Source organism: Monomorium pharaonis, chromosome 11 (genome assembly GCF_013373865.1).
Source record: "Monomorium pharaonis isolate MP-MQ-018 chromosome 11, ASM1337386v2, whole genome shotgun sequence".
NCBI lineage: Eukaryota > Metazoa > Arthropoda > Insecta > Hymenoptera > Formicidae > Monomorium > Monomorium pharaonis.
Window position 1 is genome coordinate 2,206,622 of NC_050477.1, and position 22,955 is coordinate 2,229,576.

Consider the following 22,955-nt stretch of genomic DNA (forward strand, 5'->3'; position numbering starts at 1 on the left):
TGTTGTAAATAATGATAGGAGTAGATGATAATCTATTACTGAAGTCCGATAAATACACCATACAAAAATAATAATAATAATTTATATACAATGACGGAATACAGTTGCCGTATATTAATTATCATATATTGAATTAATTGTAATGCATTTATCAATTGGGGCCATATGAAAGACAATCTTTTATAATTTATGTCATATTCACAGTTTTAACATATTCTGTCAATATTTTTTGTATGTATGTGTGACAATTAGCAAAATCAGAAAATTAAATAAAAATTATTTAATTATCGTATATATAGAAAGTATGAAAGCTGAAAGTACATGAAAGTTCGCCATATAAGTAACACCATTAACAAGCTCTCGTGCCAATATATGTCAATTTACTCGTCTATAAATTTTGATAGAATATATGGTAAAGTAAACAGTGTGCGATTTATGCGTGCATCAAATGTGTAGTAAATAGTATGCAATTTATGCGACATAACATATGTGGGACTACTCATGCATTCCGCAGACGTCGGAAATCTTCCTTAAGATAATTTTTCACGTGTCTGCTCGTATTTTATTAAACTTAGCAGAAAGATTATGTACGTGTTTTTGTGCTTTTGTATAATTTTTTTTTAATTCCATAAATGTTAAAACATTTTTACAATATAATATGCATGTTTATTTTAAGAAAATTAATATTTAGTTATAAAACACAATATATCCTACATATATCTCCCGAATAACCTATCAAGCTTGAAAAGTGTACACTACTTTTTTAAGGAGATTAAGAATAAAGTAGTTTCTCAAAAGAAACACGTATTTCGCGGGTTTTCAGAATTTTAAACCGTTTCCGAAACATAGGGGAAACATGAAAACAGACTTTATAGACAATCTGTCTAAGCAAATAAATTTCGCGCGATTTACATTAGCTTAGTATAATAAATGTTGAACGTAAGTAACTGTTAATAGAAGCGTGATAGAAATTGCATTAATACGGTTCTAATTCAAATTTGCGCTTTAGTGAAATTCGATGGAGCGTCGTGAGGCGTCAGGTGCGATACTGAGCAACGCGATTAGCAATTTTACGCGAAACTGTAGACGATAGATTTTCCCACGTAAACTTGGAATTTCTCGCGTCGCTACCGCATCTGCTATGTATCACTTAAACGCACTAATAAGAACCTTGCACTTTCATATATAATCGTAAAGCTTTCATTTTAAATTTACCGATTTAAGATAGTCACGTTAATGAACGTATAAATAACGCGTCTTATTGTACGTTTCCGTGAATTAATAATAAAGAATTTATTACTGTTACAAAAGAAAACTAATAATCGTTATAAGAAAAAGATTACAAGAAACGCGCATTACTTCCTAACTCTGAATAACGATTTTAATACACAGATATTATACAAAGATTGGTTTATAAAAAGTCAGAGTTACGAAACATAAACGAAGAACTGTGATACATGAAAAAGATAAGACATCAGCTGAGCTGTTACATAAACAAATTGCGAGATGGGAAAAGATCGCAAAACAACGTCGGAAAAATAGTATAAAAATAGTTGAAAAAAATTACAAGATGTGAATCAGACATAGATAAGAATAAGTTGTCGATTAAACCGATGAAAATTTGTGCCACGTGATATCATCTTGCTACTTTCCGCAGGACAAATCTGTGGACACGTTCAATCTGGTTACCTAGAAAGAGTCCCGATCACACCGAATCTTTTATACTCTATCTGAAATGTGTCTCACAGGGCTTTTGTGCCTGCGATTCGTTCGCATTCCACCCGGGTGGACAAGGGTGTTCTCTCGGTGCGGCGAAAAGCAAGTTGCGGGCTCCGGGAATACAATAGCTGCGCGACGTGTGCATTGACATTCGTCCCATGTCGGCCACGTAGAGAAAACCGTGTGTTGCAATTCGATTTCACGGAAGATCGAGTTCCATCGGTTATCCCGCGCAGGACGCCCGTGACACCTCTGTCGCCGCGAGAGAACTCATTTTACAGTGCACACTTTATGCGATTTACATTTGCGTCACTTACGTGTGACACTTACGTACGATCACGTCTACGTATAACGAAATTTGTAATGTCCTTCTTTTTCCGCCCGCCTTTTTCGTTAACCGGAACGAGAAAGAAACTAGCCCGCCACTTCGGCGAAATGACGTAAGAACGAAGGCAAACTTTCATAGCCGTAGGTAGTCATGATGTATACACACGGAGAGTACGGTTTTGCTAAAATATCTAAAAGATTTTACTGAATACAAATTTCGAAGTGTAATTTTACTGACGACTAGCTTGAACGTCCTAATAATAATAAATGTCTTAATAATATATAACCAATTACTTAGTCCAATAAAATTATTTTCAGATTTATAGCTAAGATTTTAGGTATTTTAGCAAAATTCATAGTCATTTTTAGCGCCAACTATATAATTGTTTCAACCATACAAATAGCAGCAAATGCATATGTTAAAAAATATATGTTATATTCACTATAAATGCATTTAGTGTATAGAAACGTTAATTTTATTTTTACCATTTTATCCTGAGATTTTTTAAATATTTGAAATTATCATAATTTACTAATAGTGTTAAAATGGAGTTCTTAATTGTAACTGTTTCACCGTGCAATTATAGTCACAACCACCTTCTTTCTTTGGTCGCGTTGTCCCGCGGATATAAATAAAATAAATTCACACGCGACATTTCCTATGCTCGCGGAATTGCGTGTGTACCAGCCGCGGCGTGCTTTTTGCGAATCCAAGGAGAAATACCTCGCGCATGGCGAAACGCGAAGGAATCAAAGGGAAGAATTGGAACGGCGCCGGAGTTTCGCGAACGTTTCATTCGTGCTGCTTCTGGGCCCCGAAAAACTGTGGCACGGAGCGTCGACGCGCGAGAATATTGCGTCGAAACGCCAAACTCTGCAGACTACGCCGTCATTTGTATATCATTTACACACAATATGCAATGTCTAGTTCATATGTGCATACGTGTAGAAGACCGCGGACGTTCCCCGTTACCAGAGCCAACTCGCAAGCGCGGAATTATAACGCCTGTGAATAACACAGCCTCGCAGAAATAGTAACTTTTCCTTCCCTTTCCAAAACCGAAGCAAAAGCGGGGAGTGATAAAAATCCCCGTAATCTGCATTTACGCTGCAAAACCTTCGCAAACGAATATGCGGAATATCGTTTCGATCTGCAAAAGCAGTAAAGTACCGTTAAGTACCCTGTAAAATACGGTTCAAAAACCTTTGCTGCAAAACAATTCGAATTTAGTATATTAGTTTCAACATCATTGCGAGTCCAATAGTATTTTTCCACAAGTAAGAATATTCCGACTTTATGAAATTCGAGATTAAAACTGGAGAAAGGAGGATGTTTCAACGCGCCTCACCGTGCTATGATTTTAAATTTCTCGGTGCCGCATCAAAAACATTAGAAAAGAAAAGAAAAGAAAAGAGAAAACAATTATTCTTTTCGTTGAGCTCTTTTTCTCATCAAACCGTTAAAAGCAACATTAAAAGAAAAAAACAAATGGAATAGAAACCTGATATTTTCATTGCTGCAGCCTCCTTATAATTGATTTATTTCGTGAACAGCTATCGCTCATCCGTGTTTATAACAAAATGCTAAGTTACAAAACCGTTTTTAATTTAAATACAAATTTTGACTCTTTGTTTGTTCTCTTCGTTGTTTCTCTTCGTTCACGATCACGAACTAAATTGAGAATCTCAGACTTCGTATAACTCGATCGAATAGATCTTAAAGATTGTGTCCGTGGACCATTTAACATGTTATATCATTAGTGTATATATATATAATATATATATATATATATATATATATATATATATATAAATGTATTCAAAAAATAAAAAAAATTGTAGCACACATTTCACGATTTCTGTTTGCCACTTAAGTAGCTGACATTGTGGTATATTTGGATGATTCTATGTTAAAGGTTAATAGCTATTTGAATAATATAATTCGTTAGAACGTACGTAATATTATTATCACCATCAGAAAACAAAAAAGTTTGTTTCGAGTTTTAAGACATTTGTCACAGAGTGATATTCGCGACTTGAACAGATAATTATCCGTCCAGGACAGAACTTTAAAAAGGGTTCTGTAAAGGCCCTGGATAGCCTTTCGCCATTTTTATTTAGGCTCTTTTGAGGCAACCCCGATTAGGCCCTGCACAGAAATGTAACGCTCGTGCTCTTTTGAACAAAAGCTCTTTTGCTATCTGAGCAAAAATGTCAGCTGAAGAAAGATGCTGAAAACTGCCGGAAATATAGACAATTAATAATGTAATAAGTTACAAAAGTTAATGTACGCGCATAAATATAGCTGCATTGAAATAATTTTCATTTGCAACGTTATTTAATTCAGTTGAATGCACCTTCTTTTTTCATTTTCATAAGAGATTCAAATGAGTTTTAATTACAATCTGGAGACCGTGAAGACCGCTTTACTGAATCTTGTTAATTCATATTAAAAGTGAGGATAACTGTGTTGTTAAAACGAGCATCATCACTTGCGCATTTTTTAAATCACTGACCAATGAATGATACTATTATCTAAATATAAAATATTTACATTATTTAATAACTCAGTTTCACTTTAATATAAATAGAAAACAACCCAAGCAGCAAAGTAACGTCAAAAGTTTTTATAGCATTTTATTGACATTATAAGCGTCATTAAAATACATTAAAATTGTATTTGATGTTAATTTGCTATTTAGAAACTAAAATAGCAAGCATAAGAATAATCAAAACGGCACATGCATCTAATACGCATGTGCTTCGTCCGAACGTGCCATTGGGCACATTCAACAGATAAAGCAAAGAGTTCGATTCTCGAATTCATAAAAATTTCTCATACAAAAGTGATGCTGCGCGTTTACTAATTAGTATATAATTTGAGACCTAAAAGACATAACACACAATTGAAAAATGCGCAATATCACATTCATATACGAACATTTTTCGTATGAGTTCGAGAACTGGACCCCAGTAAGCGTTTAGTAATTCTTTATGATTTCTACTTTTAAATCCAGCTAAGAACTAAAGACAAGAATCAATTATGCTTAATCACTTACTGATCTGTTTTTTGTCCGTTGAATGCACCCTTTGATCATATTAATGCGTATATTTTTACCGACGACTTTCAGAAATATATGCAATCAACCAGCGGTATTTACTAAACATTTGTTAAATACTTCATAAAATTATTATTCGTATAATTTTATATTTTAAGAATTTTGACATTACTTATCTACAAAACTGATTATGATAATTTATCACACATAATTTTCATAGAATTAAGTTTTAAAAAATTGAAACAGAAGTAAGTAGCTAACTAAATTACCAATCAGTCAATCATAAATTTATGTTTTAATTTAACAAAATCCTATAAATAAGAGATCAACTTTAATTTTTTTTCAAAATATGATACTAAAATAAAAGCTCGAGTTACCACAACAGTCCACAACAATCATTAAATTGTTATCATAATAATTTAATCCCTTTGCGGGTGTAACGAAAAATGAGATGTCCTGTAACACTGCATGTGAAAGAGATTTCTTAGATTTTTACACACACACACACACACACAATCGTAAAAACTTTACAATAACAATTTTTATAAAAACTATTTTTTTCAAGTTTTAATCTGCCACTTTTAATTTTGATGTTCTAATATCATATTTAGATTTAGCGACCTCAAAAACCTCGGAAAACCCATTTTTATAAAAACTAAATTAGTTTTTTAAGATGCGCATATATACGTCATCACTGCAAAAAGGTTAAAATTAATGCGATGACCTATGGATCAACTCAGGAAACGTAAGCATCACGTGATGTGCAATTTTACATATTTGGCTTTCAACTTTGAAGGAACGGGTTTAGTTTTCTGCAAAACACGTGTCCTAACACATCTTCCCACAAGTGCATCTCTAGTAAAATTAAAGTATGTATTATGCATATTTATTATCATGGTATATATTATAATATAAATGATATATATAATATGTATGTGTTTGTGTCAGTGTGTGTATGTGTGTGTGTGTCTGAGTTCTATTTTGAGTTTATTTAAGAAATCAAAGATTATGGAAAAAGTTGCATTTGGCAAGTCAATTATTAATTAACATTCTGAATTGTCGTATAATCATTTGATTTCCTGAATTTAATGCTTTGGAACACAAATTATGACTGAATCATTTTTATGTCTCTATACTACATTTTATTTTTTATTGTCCTTAGAGCATTGGTATTTATAAATGTATGTGCACATTAACATTTTGCGATTTGCGTTTATATTGCATTAGTCAACAAAAAAGTTATGGCTATAATACAAAAACCGTTTTTTTTTTAATTATAAACTTATGTTGAAAGCATGTTATTTTACATTAAAATTATATATAAAAATATTTCGTTCTTAATATAAAGTTTACACTTTCTCTTTTGTTAATAACCTCTTATAATATACAATCTTTGCACTTGGTTTTATTTTTTTAGACAGTTAAAGATGACAATTAATAATAAAAAATTAACTGTAAAAAAATCAAACATAAGTATATTAAATCTTTGAGATAATAAATGTCACTTTTTAAAATTTCAATAAAGTAATAAAATAACATTTATATGTTTTGAAACATCCGAAAAAATTAACCATTCGGTTTTAGCACACTCTAAATTAATAAAATTAATATTAACGCCATCGGCAAATCGTAAAATGTTAATAATTCTTTGAATTAGTTTTTTCTTTAATTCTATATATGAATATATGATATGTAAATATATCAAACGTTAATACAGTTCCTGTCACACCGTGGATGGACCCCACTCTGTGGACACAGAGACGTTACTGTTATTACAGACTGTAATAAGCACTTATTGTGTTTGGACATTATTGCTCGGATTGACACAGCCACATAATGCTACATCAGATGAATCCTGATTTCTTGGACGCCAAGTCCGACAACTCAGGAAAAACGTGCCTGGAGTCGTGCATCGTGCGTCCAAGGATATCCCGAAAAAGCGACGGTAACAATACATACATATATGATCTTATACTTCATTGAAGAAAATAAATTGCACGCATAAATTAATGAAATATGAACTCGACGACGCGAAGTGAAAGATACATTAAACTGCGTGTCAATATCTGTATCGTATAACACTTCCAGTACAAATTATTTTAGATTATTTTCGAAAGATTATAATCGAAAATAATTATACATAATAGCCGTTTGTAAAACAATGTGCTTCAGAGATAAGTAGATCAAACGCATATATTTTTATTTAGAATTTTATTTGCAAAGACTGCACGTTAATGTTTTCTACTATATTCATGCAGCAATTAAGAAAGAAATTATATTATTCAGTAATTTATTTCCTGCTTTAAATATTTTTCTTTACGTAGTACTAAGAAAGCAAAGGAAATTTACAAATAAGTCCCATTTCTAATTTATATATAAATAAATTCTTAATTCTGATCTAATTTACTAATAATCTCGCATAAATACGTAATTATAATAAAAATATAGAAGAGATCGTAAACGCGCTCGTTGAACTGTCATTAGTAATGGTTTAATTTTGTATTAATTTAAAATAAATCTAAGCATGAATAATAAAGATAAAACAAATCCTTCGAGATATCAATTCTTATTGACGCAATGGTGACATACAATGTTGTAGTTAACAATTTTTATTTCCCACCGCCTATAATTATTTGATCCAAAAGAAATTTTTTTTTACGATTGACTATATGTGTGCAAAAGTTTACTCTCTCTACATATCTATCAAATTAATTTGTGCATTCACGTCTTAAATTAAAAAATTTTGCCAAGCGCCAATGTATACTAATTAACCCATAAGTAACTGAGAAAAACTAGGCTTCGGATCATTCATTGCATACGTTTAAAAAATGATTAAATGTATAGAAAAAATGTTAAGAATTTGTTTCAATAATCATTGTTTAAACAAATTACGAAAATGTCATAATATCTTAAAAATAATAACACGAATAGATTCTATGAAAAAATTACTAAAAATATATATAATATTATTTTTTTAACTACAGCGTTTGTTGTAAAAATGTTATAAATAATATTTCTCAAGAAAAATATCGACTTCTATCCATGGCCATACTAATAGAAATTGTGGATTCGTAACTAGTAGATTTGTTTGCATGAGATCAAAAGGTGATCCATGATATATCAATGATCACTGAATCTATTTAAGAATAATGAATCCTAAGTAAAATATAATATTCAATAAATATAATATTCAGTAAAAATGTCCAAAGTTAAAGCCCTTTAATTGTGCCCTTTCCTTTTTTCATCCGAATTACGAACCGTAATTGGCATGAATGGCAAAAGCTAATATCTTGCAGAGAAAACTCTATATAACAATTTTACAAGAAATTTGTGCAGAGTTATAAAATATAATATTATAAATATTTCTTTAGTTAACTTTTTCCGTGGAATCTATTGCTGTTATTATTTTTAACGTATTAAAATATTTTGATAACTTGTTTAAACAAATTGTTAAAACTGTTTTTAAATAATTATATCACGGAAATCGAACTATTCACTGTTTTTTTTTAATAAATAATCATTACAGTACACTATACATCAGCAAGACTTTACTGATTCAAATTTAGAGAGTACTTTATAACTATACCCCCTCCCCCCCCCCTCTGACACTTTTTAAATATAGTATTAAATTCGCGAAACGGGAGAGAAAACTAATAAATAAGCACGAGATGTAATTACTATGATACTTTCTTACTAGATTGGTTAATAGTTCAGTTATGATTCAATTTCAACTCTTCATCGGACATAGTAGTTTGTATCATAATCCTGCTCTTTATCAGTTATGGTGTCAAACAGAAAAGGTAAAATGTAATTTTTTTATGAAGAAATATAATAATTTTTCGACACAAACCCTTGATAATAAAATAATAAACTGCGATAGAAATCTATCGACGGTAAAAGACAAGCGATCATACAATCTTCCAATTTTTATGCCTTTCACGAGTTTAGTAATTAAGTAATTTTGATAAATTGGAAAAAATATGTAAAAAATTACACATGAAATATGAGCGAAGAGCTATAGCCAAATAAGACTGACTTTCGATTAGTTAAGTGATTTTCTTCACTGTAAAATTGCAAATATTAAATTTTAATACAAATTCGATTTTATTGCAAATATTAAATTATGATTTGTGACTAGTGTATAAGCTGTATTACTTTTAACTTTTAATCATTTATTTCCGAAATATAAAAGCCTTTTTAATTTGTCATTTACTAATATAACAAATATTCGTGATATCTCAATAACCATTTCTCAATTCTGACGTTTTATTTTCAGAAAGTAATTAAATAGTCGAAGTAAAAACATTTATCAATATTTTACAATATCGGAAATATTACATGTAACTCTCTCTCTCTCTCTCTCTCTCTCTCTCTCCCTCTCTCTCTCTCTCTCTCTCTCTCTCTCTCTCTCTCTCTCTCTCTCTCTCTCTCTCTCTCTCTCTCTCTCTCTCTCTCTCTCTCTCTCTCTCTCTCTCTCTGTCTCTCTCTCTCTCTGTGAGGGTATGTGAACAGAGAGAACATATTTGACCGCTATAACTCTCGTTTAAGAATTAATGAAAGTGTAGCGAAAGCTTTTTATATTTCCGCAGCACTGTGTTATTTATTTTAACAGTCTTGAAAACACACCGTGCACTCAACGAATGATTTTACCACGTATTCAGATTTTATTCGATATTTGCTCGATTAGCGCCGATCATGGCGGATTTCATCAGCAACGGAGATCTGTTGACGCTACCTACTGTTTAAATTAAATTATCGGGCGCATCTGCCGTTTTCTCATTATTGCTGGATCAAATCGTTTTCTTCGCAATTTCTTCTTCACAAATTACGCAGGTCAGATACGAATTAAGAGCACAATTAGTAAATGTAATTAACAATAAAACAGGGATTTGTCAATATGTTTCCTATTCCCGCAGGAAGTTCTCAGTTATTTTTCCCGCGTATCAAATATTAAATTATCGCAATCTAAATTTGATAGCACGAAATGGGAATTGAAAGAACGCTGACAGCCATCCGGTTCACTATTGTTAGGATTCACGAGTTCTTTAATAAAGTTGCTTCCGGGTAGTGTGACTTTCCATTTCTCTGAAATAAGGTGCTTCACAACCTAAGAACTTCTCGGTCTACAACCCCCCAAAGAACTTCCATGGAAAATGTGTTTGTAGAGAAAGGCATAAAGCTGAAATATTCATCACTAGCAAATTCACGCTGTTGCTTGTTCTTGCCAGAACTTTACATGTAATATTTTAAAATAATTCTCTTTCTCTCTATCTATCTGTTAATTTATAATTCCTACTTATCTCTCCCAATATATGAATAATTTTCGTCCATTTGTGTAAATCTTATTATATAAATATTATATAATTATAAATTTTCTGCAAATTAATCTATATATCTAGTGGCATATAGTACGAAAATATTATTCTACATAATGGAGACAGAAAATAGATAGAAGCAGAGTGTAACTGCAGAAGAAATTTCTCAAGGGATTGAACTAAATATAGACCGCAAATCAATGCTTTTTCGTAGAAGAAACATAATTTAAAAAAAGATTTATTCACAAATTAAGGAAATCTATAGCAAATTTTACTGTTTATTAACCATTTTAATATCATTGCGTATATACATATAGGATTATGTAAATAAAAAATGCGCATAAATTAAAAAGTGTACTTATTTGAATTTATAACCATTACGTATCTATATGTAATGTTTTTTGCAAAAAAATTAATAAATATTAAATTTTATAACAATCACTAGTGGAAAAAGTCATCTATACATTCATATATACTATACATTGTCGTCATAAAACTTTTTTCTTTTTATAAACCGTATTCTTGATAAAATTTTAAAAGTAAATTTTGTATGCAAGTCTCAAATATAAAAATATCTCTTCTGATTTAATTGTGTCTTGAAATTTGAGTTTATCTTGAGGTATGTATAATTCCTTTATTTTAGATAGCTGTTATTTAAATTTAGTTTTCCAAAATTAAATTCTGCCCTTTATTTTAACAATACTACAGAAAAGTTCTTTTCTAACTATTGCTTCAATATCAAATGTACTAATAAATAAATTTTTACGGAAACAGTCGACAAATTTGTCGAACCTAACTCATAAATGTAGCCTGTTCGTGTGCGGCAGCGATTGTGTGTTAATTTTAATGTTTATGATAATTTATGGTAAGCTTAGTGGATAATGAAGCAAAAACTAGGCAGTTCTCAAGCATTATCTCTATTAAATTTAAATCAAGAATTTAATGCAGATGAATCAATCTTAAACTATCAAAGAACTGCGCAAGAGTAGTATTTTATTTGAATATACTGCGCAAGAAACTTCGATAATACGTAGAGTTAAAAACTTGACAGTTAAAAACTGATTTGGAAACATGTAAGTACAAAGCTCTAAATTTTTCATTTGTCATTCATTTTCTCTAAAATATGGTCACATACAGAAAATAATCTTAATAAAACAGTATTATTATTCTGGTTTTCACAATCTTGTAGAATTGTATTTATACAAGCAGAGATTTTATGCACAATTACTCAATAAACTGAATGAAAGACAGCCAATTCTTCTTTTTTTAAATAGATTCGACTTGTATGTCTCGAAATGCATAAAATATGAGTTGTAAACGAATCGGAGAGAATGACATGCTCTACTTAAAATTTGGCGAATATTTTAAGCTTACCTAAACTGTATCTGTCATCACAGAGATTTCTCCCTACGTTAATTTAAATATATAAGTTAGAAACGTTCTTATACATATATCTTCAGTTAAATCAAAACAGCGTTTTAATTTAAAGCTCACTAACAAATTTCATGGACCTTACCTATTTTTTATCATTGGTTCTAGCTGTCTACTCAAGAACACATCGAGGTTTCACACTACGTCGACGATAAAAGTATACATTTATTCCGTATCGTATGAAAGAATACGCGCGCTCTCCTCTGAGGCACCACATGACCATTTTGTTTTTTGGTACATCCACACGAAGGATCTTTTCCCGCACAAGTTTTTTTTCCGAATCGTCACTTAAACTAAATAAATAAATAAATAAATAAAAGAAGAAGAAATGTAATCTATGCGTCGTAGAGGTTCAAGCTGTCGCCCCGAACGTTTTCATTTCCAGTCACCGTTCCCCAGTCGCGTTACATTTCTTCGTAAAGGATAAATATCGCAGCTGTGATGGCATCCCCCATGGGATGCGCGGCGATGCGTGGTTACGCGTGGGAAGAATCGGAGTGAGACGAGACAGGAGATGGAAAGGTGGTCGTCGTCGTACGTTGGTGGTTTTCTCTCTGATATTCACGACCTCGCCGACACCGGGGTGTATTAAGACGGCGTGTCGCGCAACTAGCATATACTCCGTAATTCACGATAGGCGGAAACAAACACGTGTGCCACGAGGTCGCGACCGAAGTGGTCCCGGATAGAAAATTGCTACGAACTTCTTGTGTAAAGCGCGATGTATACGCGCGACGACGTCGGAAATGAATTATTCATGCCGAGTGAAAAGTGTCGGCGAATCGGTATCATCGCGTGAAAGTTGAAATTCTGAAACACATTCCACGTTATGTTGTTATCTCGCGACGACTAAACGAGGCGGTGGAGGAAAGAAGGGATCGTGTCGACTAAGCAATTAATAGGGGAGAGATTGAAAAAAGACAAATTATACGTAAAGGGCAAAATTAATAATGCAAAATTCCTCGTGATACGAAATCTCAATGATAAGAGAACAATAAGGGCGAATATCAGTGTGTGTTGAAAATTTACATCAATATATTACGCTGTCAAACGCGCATGAAACTAATTAATATGGATTTTATTAAATCCAATGAAGAATACTCAGTATAATTAATGTAAAATATATACCTTTTTACATTTTAACATATCAATATTATAGTAATTAATCAATACTTTTAATTGTGTTATAAAGATGGAATATGATATTATATTATTTACAATTATAATTGTGACCGTCGGTCATTTTTGATAGCCAATAACAATTTCGATTGTAAACTTATATTACGCAATGTGGCGAGAATGATAGTCTTTTAACAATTATCTGTCTTTGAAAATGTAACATAAGTAACATTAAGGGAATGCTGGGGTCGTCTGTTTTATATTATTTTTTATATCTAAACAGAAATTTTACAAAAGAAAAAAAACTAGTATGAACATATATAAACATATTTTATATATATTTATTATATACGTTTTTATATAAAACAATTTTTCCCGGGTGATAATTTTTTAAACACATACAATATGACTTTTGTAACTTAACACAAATATAAATAATAGTTTTAAACTTAACTCGTAATATGTGTTAATTTAATCTAACTTTTACTGGGTTAATTTTTTGTTCATATAATTTTTAATTTGACAAAATTTAATTTGAGAAGCTATTAACGTTAACTTTTTAAAGTTAATTTAAATAATATTTTAATTTACTTAACCTTAAATTTATAAAGTTATTAAAAAAAATAAAAATTTTGTACTCTTAAATTTTTATAAAAATTATATTAAAATTTATATATAACAACAAAAAGTAAGGTACATAAAATGCGCGTAATTGTTGTCTAATATAAAATTGGATAACCCCCAACTTTTTGCGAGCGGTAAACGTACCTATTTTAATCTACGCACATTAATTGTGCTTTACGCAAAGTCTAATGTAAGTTATCAATTTTTCTACAAAACGGCCCTTTTTGAATCTTAGTTCCGCTAGACTATGACATCGCGTCATGTAGGCGATCGACGACTCGGCCGTCGAGCCACGCAATTTTACGCTCTCTACCGCGCGCTGTTTCAATAAAGACAGAAAAAACAAAAAAAATAGTCGAAATGCCTATACTTTTTGTTTATTCTCCGTCACTCTATCAAAACAGCAGTGGTGGGTGGAGAGATAAAAGCCAAGTGCATTCGGCTCGCGACTAGCGACTCGCGACTCTCGCTAAGTTAAGACAGACCTGTTTGCAACTGTAACTTTGTTTTAATTGTAAATTTCGTAGTTGCACGTGGTATTCCTAATCCTAATGTATTAAAAAATGTATTCGTAAAAAGAGATAAGTATATAAGATTATTGCAACGTGATTATACATCAAATGTAAAATTTGTTATTCTTTACTTTCTTTTTTGAAGTAATGGTGGTAGTAGTAGTAGTAGTAGTAGTGTTATATATAGAGGCGTAAATCGTGAGCTGGCTAGTTTTTAAAAAATGCCAGAGACGTAAATCGTAAGCTGGCTAATTTTTAAAAAATGTCAAATAACCAGCTCACAATGAACGTCTTAGGCATTTTTTAAAAATTAGCCAGTTCACGATTTACGCCTCTGACAGCAAGATAAAAATTAGCTAACTCATGACAATCGCTTCTAGCACTTTCTTTGCAAATAGCCAGCTCACGATTTACGTCACTGATATTTTTTAAAAACTAGCCAGCTCACGATTTACGCCTTCAATATATATATATATAGAAGCGATTGTCATGTGTGTGTGAACTATCTAATTTTTATTTTGCTTTCAGAGGCGTAAATCGTGAGCTGGCTATTTGCAAGAAAAGTGCTAGAATTATTCTACTTTATTGACACCAATGTGACACCAATCAAATGTGACCGTCACTCCAGCATCCCTTGAATAACGTTAACAATTACAATTTTTAAAGAGAGATAATTGTTAAATGTATTTATTGACTTATTCAATGTTTATATACATAAAATAATTTTTTATGTAAGTATTTCAAAATATGTTCTTTTAAAAATGTAATGCAGGTCAATATTAAATTGGCCAGTAATTATTACTTATTTTGAATATTAAAAGTATTAACTTTTTATAATATAAGTATTAATTACTGGTTAATTTAATACTGCTCAGTATTACATTTTTATAAGAATATGCAACCACGTTTTTTACAATATCTAATCAACTACATTTATAATAACTAATCAATAATTTTATCTACAAATGATTAAATTTTATTGTATAATTCATAATTCAAACATAATAACATATATAACTTATACAATCAAAACTACACTTGTAAGATTTCTTTCTCATTTTCTTAATTCAAATGTTAAAATAAATCGAATAATTACAATAGTTTTTTTTCACAGGATAGAAAACATGTAATATTTTAATATAAAATCTCCTTTTCTTCATGATTAAAATATCCTAGAATAAAAATGCTATGATATAGTATTCTACAACAATATTGTGCAATATTTACTAGCTAAATGTTACTTAATTATTATTATTAGTTGCAATATATATTAGTTGCAAAAATTATTATTATGTAAAAATGTATAGGCTAATTATTATTAAATTTAGCTAACTAATTTTCTTTTCTTTACCAGCGATAAACTTTAATGTTTTAAACATAATATTCAAAGATAAGCGTAGTGCAACGTGGTATTAAATGCGAAGCGATATCAACTCGCAACAATGTTTCACGTGAAGTTTATCAAGATACAATTTTCAATATAGTTTCCCTACACATTTCTCTGCAATGTAATTAACGAGATAATTTTCGAGACAACTTTTCGTCAAAACAGTTCTCGCGCCTGTGAGAAAGGTTACCGTCTTAATTATTCCGTCTCCGTTGCAGATTACATTATGACCCCCCATTGGAACGAGTGTCCTATGTACGAAGAAGCGTATAAGAAATCATTGGAGCATCCGGAAGAATTTTGGGGCGAGATCGGTGGTTGTCTCAACTGGAGCAAGCCTTGGCATAAGGTCCTCGACAATTCCAACGAACCGTTCACGAAATGGTATCACGAATAAAATCGTTATGCACATAATCGTAATTCGACATTATTCTTCTTTTTTTCATTCCCATTATCCCATAAAGCTTTCATGAGAAACAAAGGAGCTTACGAATAAGTTTTCCATTCCTGAAGCTTATTTTGTTTTGTGTTCAACCGCTAAACGCTTTAGGCAACCATCGAAAATCTCGGAGATTTTCTCAGAGAAACATCAGTTCTCTCGACTCTTCTAGGTTGGAGAATTTTGACCGCGATCGCGTATTATTGAACTTTATATGTAAACGTTTAGATGTAAACATTAGGCGCGAGGTGCTACAGAGAACTTCACTTGAGGAAACAATTAATAGACTCTGAAATCTCTCTAATTGGCCTCGCGGGAGTGCTCGCGTGTGCTACGTAAAGGACTACGTACAGAAAGCTTGATTTTCTCTCACGCAGGTTCGTCGGCGGTGAACTGAACGCCTGTTACAACGCGGTAGATCGACACGTGCGCGCCGGATACGGGGAGAAGACGGCCCTCATCCACGACAGTCCCCAAACATCGTTAATACGCAAAGTGACGTACAATGAGCTCCTGGAAAAGACGTCAGTGTTGGCGGGCGGATTGGCAGACCTGGGTGTGCGCAAAGGGGACAGGGTGATTATATACATGCCGCTGATCCCTGAGACTATAATCGCAATTCTCGCCACCGCCAGGCTCGGGGCGATTCACTCGGTGGTCTTTGGAGGTAATAACAAGATGATGATAATCGCATGACCGTTATATGAATTAAGTTTCATTTCGCTGCTTTCATCACGATAAAGTGCGTTTCAAGAGCTTTAAAATGAGCAGTCGAAACAGCCTGTAAGACGACGGACATTGAAGATATGAACGTTTAAATGAGAACGTATTTCCGATTTGCGAAACCGTTTTTGCAAAACTTCAACTCCTTGTAACTTCCGAAATATTAAAGTTAAAAAATTAAAAAAATTATTTATGTATTTATTTGTTCCATAGAATTTATAAAAATAATAATGACAATTTTGAAGAACACGTTGTCTAAAAGTGTCCCGCTTGACGTGGAATGACTCATATTGCCTTTAAAAAAATATATTTCTTTTGAACTATCAAGTTTTTGTTTCAATGACGATACAGCAACTTGAGTCGCAATAATAAAAATGATTTTGATTATTAAACATTTATCAATCACATTACCAATGCAGTGCAATTATACTTGTAAATATATGTTTCAGGCTTCGCAGCGAACGAATTAGCGTCTCGAATAGACCACGCCGAGCCGAAGGTGGTTATCGCCGCGACTTGCGGCCTTGAACCGTCCAAAGTTGTTAAGTATGTTTCTTTATTCGATATAGTTTAATCATATACATTTGCCAAATTTGCATTCTTCGCAAAAACATCGCGATTTACAATAGATTTCCTAGAAAACTCTGTAATAAGAGAAATATTAGTACTTTGAATGTCTTTCGCCCCAATTTAAAACTTTTAGATATTTGACGCATTCAGTTTTTTTTTTTTTTGCATTCTTTCTTTAACTCGAAATGCAGGTATACTACTATGCTAAACGGCGCCATGGATATGATCGTTGTACCGAAGCCGAAGTGCGTTGTATTTCAAAGAAGAAATGTGTGGGAAGCTCCGTTACTCGAGTCGCAGATCGACTGGGATGATCTCATGAAGCAATCGAAGCCTCATCCGTGCGTGATGGTCGAAGCTAACGATCCGTTGTACATATTGTACACATCGGGGACCACAGGTAATTCTTAAAGTACACGGGAATAACACGCACTATTTTGTTAAATAAAGTATCTAAAAATTAGCTAGATCTAAAAACAATTTTATTGGACTATCAAAATAAGTATATAAGATGTTCCAAGATAGTTACTAAATTGTCCAAATTTTTTACAGCGTTGTTCGTCACGCCTGAACTTCCCTTGTAATCATATCGATGGGTTCCAACAAAATTATTCGCAAATTTGTATTTAGCTAAATTTTTACTTCGACAAAACCATTCCTTCGCGTGTACATAAGAAAAAGCTAATTGATAAAAAAATCACTGGAAATTAAACGATCAAAGAGATTTTAGCTTTTATAATTCTCTTCTTTTGATTTCTTGTACTTTAAACATCTTTCCTTCTGCCTTCTTTCATTCTCGGAAGTTTCTCTCTCCGTCATCAATACTTTTTATTTTTATAATTTATAATTTATAATTTATGTGTCTCTTTGATCAAAATCGTATTACACGATTACGAGATTATTTGATATTAGGACAACCGAAGGGGATTATAAGGCCAATCGGCGGTCACTTGGCGACACTCTGCTGGAGCATGAAAACGGTTTATGGAATGAACAAAAACTCCGTATGGTGGGTGGCCTCCGACATGGGATGGGTTGTCGGGCATTCCTATATTTGCTATGGTCCTCTCGTCTACGGCGCGACTAGCGTCATGTACGAAGGAAAGCCAGACAGAACACCGAATGCTAGTCAATATTTTAGGTATTTAAATTCTTCTTTTCTAATTAACGCAATATTGCTTGGGAAATGTATTTAAAAAATATTCTGATAGAAATGGAAAATTTCTCTTAACCGAAATTTTTTATCACACATTTGCCGAAGCTTCTAAAAATTTAATATAGATCTAAAAATAATTTTATATTAATTAGATCATCAAAATAATTATGTAGAACGCTTCGAGCTTGCTGCTAAGATGTCAAAACTTTTCGTAACGTTGCTTAAACGTTCTTTGTAATTATTTTAATTCCAACAGAATTATTTTCAGATCTATATTCAATTAAATTCTTAGGTACTTCAGCATATTTACAAAGTTTAAAAATACAAATATTTATTAACTTATTTTCTAAAAGTTAAATAAGATATACAAAATACACGTGTCTAACTTATTTCTAACTTATTTTTTACTACTTCCATAAATTATCCCATTTTCATATGTCACATTAGTTCTAATATTGATAATTAGTATCGATAATTAACTTAAGGGAAATCTTCTGCCTTTTCCCAGAATCATTGAGCAACATAGCGTAAACGCGTTATTCTGCGTCCCGACTGCTCTACGAGTTATAAAACGAGCGGATCCGGAAACGCTCTTGGGAAAAAAGTACATGTTAAAATCGTAAGTTTTTCAAATCACTAATCCACTAATTCTCCCTCTAGCAAATAATATCCGATTACTTTGAATTGCAATACAATACAATTTGCATGCAATGACTAAAAAAAAAAACATCCTTTTTTCTCAACGAAATTTACAAAATAGCATATGTATAATGTGCGTGGATACAACCTTCTTTTCCGATAATTATACAAATTCCCGCAAGAAAAATACTCGGGAAAACAAACGGTCTCCTCGTAAATGTCTCTTCTTTCAGTTTAAAAACGATATTCGTGGCGGGCGAGTTTTGCGATTACGAAACGAAAGCCTGGGCCGAGAAAGCGTTCAAAGTGCCCATCCTGAACAATTGGTGGCAGTCGGAGACCGGACATCCCATCACGGCGCTGTGCCTAGGATACGGTCACTGCGCCAATTTGCCCAAGTTCAGTACGGGACTTCCTATACCCGGATACGAGAGTGAGTCCTTTCGGTCGTTTTCACGATTATGCTTCGCAGACTGTTCTGTTTATTTTGACGTTACGCGCGCCCGCGTTTGTTCTCCGAGCCTCTGAAACAATTCCGCTTTCGCAATGAAATCTCTTTGTTCGTCTCTAATCGCTTATAAATTTATCGTCGACAGTACACATCCTGCGCGACGACGGAAGCAAAGCGCAGCAGCACGAGCTCGGACGTATCGCGATAAAATTGCCGTTGCCACCTGGATGCATGTCGACCCTTTATCGCGCATCCGAGAGGTTTAAGCAAGTATACTTCTCGACATTTCCGGTAAGTAAACAACGCGCGATACGTTATCGTAGCTACTAGCTAATAACTACGCGGAGCAAGCATATCTTACAACCTGGCGGATGAAAACTTATCTCATATTTTTAAGAATTTTTTATACTTTATATTTAGGAAGATTTCTAAAATAAATAAATTTATTTCTTCATATTCTTTAGATTTTTATAACATTTCTTCAGAGATTATTAGAAAAAAAAATCTTAAAATTTTTCAGATAGAAAGAATTACTAAAATACGACGTAAACTTTCTTAGTATTTCTGAAAAGTATTCAACGTCGTATTAAAAAATCAGAGAAATTTTCAAACAGTTATAGATTCATACAGAAATTAAAAATATACATAGAAATTCTGAGAAATTATACAAAGAATTTTAAGAAAATTTTTCACCAAGCCACATATGCATATCGCGTAAATCTATGTGTTCTTTTAGTCATCATTTATCTTTCTTGAAACTCAACTCACAAAAATCTTTCTTGAAACTCTAAAACTATCATCTAAAACTAGGCAAAAGATCTTCTTACTAAAAAAAAGAAGATCAACTCCAGGCATTCGAAAGGATCTGTCACTTAAAAACAACTACATTAAAAATCCAGCCTATATCTTAAGAAATCTTGATGCTTTTGCAGGGTTATTACGATACAATGGACGCGGGGTACATCGATGAGTTCGGCTACGTTTACGTCACGGCGAGGGACGATGACATCATAAATGTGGCCGGCCACCGAATATCCACGGCTGCATTGGAGGATATTATTTTGGCTCATAGTGACGTGGTGGACGCCGCGGTAGTCGGTGTGCCCGATCACACGAAGGGCGAAGTGCCGCTATGCCTTTATGTTAGACGAGAAGGTACGTCCTAAATTTTCTATCGTGCAAATCCCTAAATGTTAAACGCTCAGTAAAAGGATGATTTCAACGAAACTTTAATTAATTTTTCGAGTAATATCTGTGCTAATTTCTTTAAATTGATAAATATTAATTACTTATTTATTAAAAAATATTAAATTTTGCTACGTTAGACGTGTCGTATAATCTTAAAATTAGAAACAGATTTATTAAAAGTTTATTGAAGAAAAAAAATATATATATTTAAAAAATAAATATTAATAACTATGTAGGAATATTTATGAGAAATATCATCGGAAAACCTAGAAAAAATCTCTGACAGCACGCTGATAGATATTTCTAATAAATATTCGTGAATAATCATTAATATTTATTTCTTTGAATATGTAATATATACATTTTTTTTAATAATACATATTTCACAAATATTTTTCTAATATTTATAATATTTATATAAATATCTTATCTTTCTAAGGTCCGAAATATTTATAAAATACTTTAATAAATATTATAAGAAATATATAAATAATTATTAATATTTTACTAAATATCGTGTATTATCTGGCCGATTAAACTAAGTTTAATCCATATTAATAGAAACTGATAATAATTTAGAATAAAAATAATGTTCTTCTTTCAGACGCGATAAGCAACGAGGAGGAGATTAATCAGGAGCTGGTTACGCGGGTGCGCAATATGATCGGGCCGATCGCGTCTTTTCGCGTCGCCGCCGCCATCACCGCGCTACCCAAAACGCGCTCGGGGAAGATAATTCGTAAATCGATCGCCACCCTGGCGCGGTCGAAGCCAGTCAAGGTAGGGACGAGAAATCCTCGTCGAACGTCCGAAGCGGCGATTATCGATCGAGACGAGAACAAAATCAAGGAAATCAAACGTTTCCTCAAATCTCCGTTTAACATATCTCCCCCCCCCCCTCTTCGCCCGCGTACGAAGAAACGAGGTAGCGTCAATATCACGCTAATTGCTTGATCGAGTAAATTCGAAAGAGACTTACCCCTCCCGCCGCCGCTCCTCCACGTCGTCATCGTCAACTTTACCCTCGTGGTCTTTCCACAGATTCCAAGCACGATCGAGGATCCGACAGTATTCCGCGAGATCAAGGAAGTGCTCCAGAAGCTGGGCTACGCGAAGCTGGCTCCGGATCCGCAGTGACCGCGCGATTCGAGCAACAGGCGACTCCTCCGCGCACGCGACGTGAGAAGATAAAAAGTAGGGAAAAGAAAAGAAGAAATAAAGAAAGCACGAGAACGGACAACTTCCGGGGGAGAGCAAGCAAGTCGTGATTCCGCGGGAGCGCGGCAGAACATGGAGATCCAAATCTATCTCCGTACAGGTTGTCCAACCTACTCGCGATCGAGAAAAGGGACATTCGTTTTCTCTCTCCCCCTCACTTACATCCCTTCATCGTTATCGTTAAGAAAAAAAAACACACGAAAACAAACGCGTACACTCCACAGGAGAATGATCTGCGCGCGGAAGGTGCGAATGGACCAAAGCACGATTGATCAAAACAAAATTTACACACGAGAGGGAGCAGCACGTCGTCGCGCGATCGGACGCCCGACGCTCTGAAGTCGTCCGTACTCGACTGTCGATCAAATCGATTGCTCTGACGATATGGCTGCGTTCAGCAGAAAAAGCAACTTTGCAACTGTTGTAAAAAATTCTTCAACATGATTAGTTCCTGGCCTTAGTTCCTGATGGATCTAAATGTATAAACTAATCGCATAAAATAATTTTACAACAGCTGTGTAAAGCTGATTTTTCTGTTGAACGCAGTCGATAAGAAAGCAAGAGTTGTGTACATTGTGTACAGAAGTAACGGTGAACTTGGAATCAAATTGAGAGCAAACGAAACCCTTTCTCTCTTCGCAATTAAATTCGCAGGAGTCTCCTACGTACCAAAAAACGAGGAACGAGCATCAAATAATTCCTTAATGTTACATGTAGAGAAATGTTTTTTGTTATATAAGGAAAAAAAAGGCCGAATCACACTAGCGTTTGGCGATCGCGTTTGCGTTTGCAATCTACAATTGTCTCCTGACCAATCAGAGGGCAGCTGCTGGACATTACGATTAGCGATTCTTATTTAGCCGTCCTTCTATTTGTCAAGAGACAATCGTAGACGCAAATGTGATTCGGGCAAAGATCGCGCGCATTTCTTCTTCCTTCCTCTATCTATTCGTGTCGTGCGAAGGATTGTAGCGAGCTTTTGCAAGCTTATATTAGTAAATTAGATTAATGTAATTTAAAATAATCAACTTCGGTTTTTTATTTGCTTCCTATCTTTCTTTACTTCTTAGAATTAAAA

The 22,955-nt window shown here is 33.2% G+C and overlaps 1 protein-coding gene and 1 long non-coding RNA gene across 4 annotated transcripts; both read left to right on the top strand.

The window, feature by feature from the left end:
• The first annotated feature begins 5,877 nt into the window (after positions 1–5,877).
• Positions 5,878–22,073, top strand: LOC105836797 (acyl-CoA synthetase short-chain family member 3, mitochondrial). 3 transcript variants are annotated; one of them, XM_012681081.3, is made up of 13 exons: positions 5,878–5,974; positions 6,823–7,050; positions 15,712–15,877; positions 16,310–16,599; positions 17,105–17,201; positions 17,417–17,625; positions 18,138–18,366; positions 18,890–19,000; positions 19,254–19,453; positions 19,617–19,762; positions 20,404–20,626; positions 21,264–21,439; positions 21,701–22,073. In XM_012681081.3, the coding sequence occupies exons 2-13, from the start codon at positions 6,942–6,944 to the stop codon at positions 21,794–21,796; spliced, it is 2,052 nt and encodes a 683-aa protein (XP_012536535.2). In that variant the 5' UTR covers positions 5,878–5,974; positions 6,823–6,941; the 3' UTR covers positions 21,797–22,073. The 3 variants fall into 3 exon arrangements, with proteins under 3 accessions (XP_012536535.2, XP_012536536.1, XP_012536537.1); XM_012681082.3 differs by lacking the exon at positions 5,878–5,974 and adding an exon at positions 14,635–14,837 and having other exon boundaries at positions 6,947–7,050; XM_012681083.3 differs by lacking the exons at positions 5,878–5,974; positions 6,823–7,050 and adding an exon at positions 15,460–15,614.
• Positions 9,566–13,275, top strand: LOC118647844. Its single transcript, XR_004964977.1, has 2 exons — positions 9,566–11,493; positions 11,960–13,275. It is a non-coding gene; the product is annotated as an uncharacterized LOC118647844 (long non-coding RNA).
• Positions 22,074–22,955: the final 882 nt, after the last annotated feature.

Excerpts from the sequence above, each read along its gene's own strand:
- LOC105836797 (XM_012681081.3), top strand. The coding sequence starts at position 6,942 with ATGCTACATCAGATGAATCCTGATTTCTTGGACGCCAAGTCCGACAAC. Across the intron at positions 17,626-18,137 it reads GTACACATCGGGGACCACAG|GACAACCGAAGGGGATTATA; the intron begins GTAATTCTTAAA and ends ATTTGATATTAG. Across the intron at positions 19,001-19,253 it reads AAAAAGTACATGTTAAAATC|TTTAAAAACGATATTCGTGG; the intron begins GTAAGTTTTTCA and ends CTCTTCTTTCAG.